This window comes from Citrus sinensis, chromosome 9, assembly GCF_022201045.2.
Source record: "Citrus sinensis cultivar Valencia sweet orange chromosome 9, DVS_A1.0, whole genome shotgun sequence".
Classification (NCBI taxonomy): Eukaryota; Viridiplantae; Streptophyta; class Magnoliopsida; order Sapindales; family Rutaceae; genus Citrus; species Citrus sinensis.
Window position 1 is genome coordinate 22,168,278 of NC_068564.1, and position 2,795 is coordinate 22,171,072.

Genomic DNA, 2,795 nt, shown 5'->3' on the forward strand with positions numbered 1-2,795 from the left:
GAGAAAATATCAGACGAAAGGCAGGGTAGACGAAATGGAAAAGTGCTGACAGTTAATTGTGTTAACTATTCCTTAACGAAAAAAAGAAATATAGTGCGATGGTAGATAAAATATCATACGAAAGGCAAGGTAGACGAAATGGAAAAGTGCTGATAGTTAATTGTGTTAACTCTTCCTTTTAAAAAGAAGAAAATCCAAGGCTTATATAACTTGGAACGAAGCTTTGCTCTTATAGCTCAGATAACTAACGGAAGAATCAATTCCTTCTCAGCCCATTTTGCCTTCTTTGCCGGAGATTCCTCCAAGATTCGTTAAAGCCAGGCTTCTGTCGACGCTCCGAGACCAGAAGCTGGTATAATTCATTTCTTGATAACCCTTCATTTTTTCACAAATTGTATGGTCCTCTGTAGCAATGAGATTTTATCTAATAACAAAATTTTCTTTACTTAATCATTCTGGGCTTTAACAAACTTAGAATTATAATGCTTGCTTCATTTTTTTTTTTTTCCTTCTGTGATTCTTTTCTCTTGATGTACAAGGGGTATGCAGAAAGGGGTTCATGAGGTAGTCCTCTGGTTGTATTTTGAACTTTAAGGGAGTTAGTGAAATCTTGCTTCATTCGTTTCAAAGTGGATGTAGGCTTACAATGCCAAACCACTTAATTCTTTTTTGTGTGCTTTACATTTCCAATTTGCTCATGCTTCTTCTTTATTGAGTTAGATCATTTGTGGTATGGATTATAATCTCTAGTTTCGCTTAATTAGGGATTTGATGATTAATTGCTTCAAGATTGGGTCTAGGGGCTAAAGATCAGCTGCATGCTGGTTTGAGAATCAACAACACCATTAGTTTCTATTTCTTTATATTATTGTTTAATGTGGTGAAATTATGATTATCCTATGCTAAATCTTTTTACTTGCGAGCTTGAATTTTAGTCTGCGAGAATTGAAGTGTGCTACAATTTCTGAGATCAATAGCATGAAAAAATTGATTTAGTATTAATATTGTTGTTGTTATTATTGGTTGATTTTCACTTGTCTTCGAATACATGACTCTCTGACTTTATTTGCTTAAATGTAGAGAATTCTAAATAAAATTGTGAGGAAGATCAGTCATGAACTGTCTGATATGGTGCACATTATAGTACCTAATGGCTATGTTTGGCAAGTGAAGTTGAACAAAGAAGGGAGAAATGTTCGGTTTGATGATGGCTGGCAGGACTTTGTAGAGGCTTATTCAATCTCTGTTGGTTCTTTAGTGCTTTTCGAATATGAGAGTAATTCAACTTTTCAAGCTCACATATATGATGAGACTGCTTGGGAGATTAATTATCCATCTAGTGATAAAGAATCTCATACTAGTGGTGAAGAATTTCATCCTTGAAGCAATGAGATATTTGCACCTCAAGCTTATCAACGGGAATGAACTTCTTTGGGCTGTAGGAATGATTTATGTTTCTTTTACTGTAGGAATGATTTATGTTTCTTTTACTGTCTGATTTCTATGTGTTCATTGCCGTTTGCTGGGACCTTATTGAATAGAGTATGTTGTTAGTTCAAATTTCTTGTTGTGCCAAGTTTCAAATTTGTTATTAGTTCTATGTCAATAGCTTTAGTTCTTATTTATTTTCTCTCTAAAAAATGGGCGAGCACAAACCTCCTGAGAATAAGCTGCGTAAATGATAATATAAGTATCCATGACCAAGGAAGCAAAAATTTACACTCCTAACTTGACTCTCAATACTGAAAATTCCCTGGTTAGTAGCTGTTCGTAAGTCAATATGACGATGGTTCAGTCATGTATCCTGATTGACACAGGGAAGCAGCAGTCCTTCCTGCACCATTTAAATAATCATCCCAGCTTATAGGATTCTACTTCCTCCAGCACCTTAAGAGGCTCGGACTCGGTCTACATGGTATCAATGGGCGATTTGACGGTGATAAATGGCGGATTGCTGCGGTAGTCTGATAGGCTTATAGGATATGATTAGAGAATTTAGGAGTTGAGCAAGAATTGATTAGGAAAAAATTAGAATTAATTTTATTTTGTTTCTTCAAAAATATATTATAAACAACTCAACACAATCATAATCCTAATTATAATTTAATTACAATAATTTATCATGATTGCAATAAGAAAACCTAGTGTCTTAACATCCTTGGATGCTGCTGTGCTCTGATGTTGCCAGTGAGTACAAATTGTGGATAACTAAGGTTTAAAGTGATGAAATTAGTGGGTTAATCCACTCCAATCTTTTTAATTTTTCTTTGGGCCCAACTATCATCACAAATCCTTTCTCCATGATGATAGTTCAGGTTAGGACACTACAAATTTCAAGATGAATTTTGCCCCATAAAGACTATAAATGCTACAAACTACCCATTTTGGACTACTTCAACAACTCTCTCTTTTGCATTTCGAGAGAAGATAAAAAATTACAAACAACACAATTGGATATAAGAGAACATTCTGCTCTAGCTAATTTGGCCAATAATCTTCCAGAGTGTTACACATCAAGCAAATTATTTTAGACTTTAGACATTTTGGTCCACCGAAGTGAGATGAACCCTACACAGAGGACCTTATATGGAATCCAAGTAAGAAGAGAGCTTGGCAGAATTTCGCCCAGGAAAGTGAGTTCCTCCTATTTCTTTCTGTTGCTAGAAGAATTATTACTTCACGAATTATCCCAAAACATAACTTCACTCTCAACGTTTAGTGTTCAGTTCAATTATGTTGTGATTCTTGTAATTGATGTATGTGTGTGTATTAACTGACTTTGATTCTCATTATCA

The 2,795-nt window shown here is 34.8% G+C and overlaps 1 protein-coding gene across 1 annotated transcript; it reads left to right on the top strand.

Annotated features, from left to right (window-relative positions):
- The first annotated feature begins 543 nt into the window (after positions 1–543).
- On the top strand, positions 544–1,383 carry LOC107174742 (B3 domain-containing transcription factor VRN1-like). The gene is made up of 2 exons (XM_015525873.2): positions 544–564; positions 1,081–1,383. The coding sequence occupies exons 1-2, from the start codon at positions 544–546 to the stop codon at positions 1,381–1,383; spliced, it is 324 nt and encodes a 107-aa protein (XP_015381359.2).
- The last annotated feature ends 1,412 nt before the right edge of the window (positions 1,384–2,795 follow it).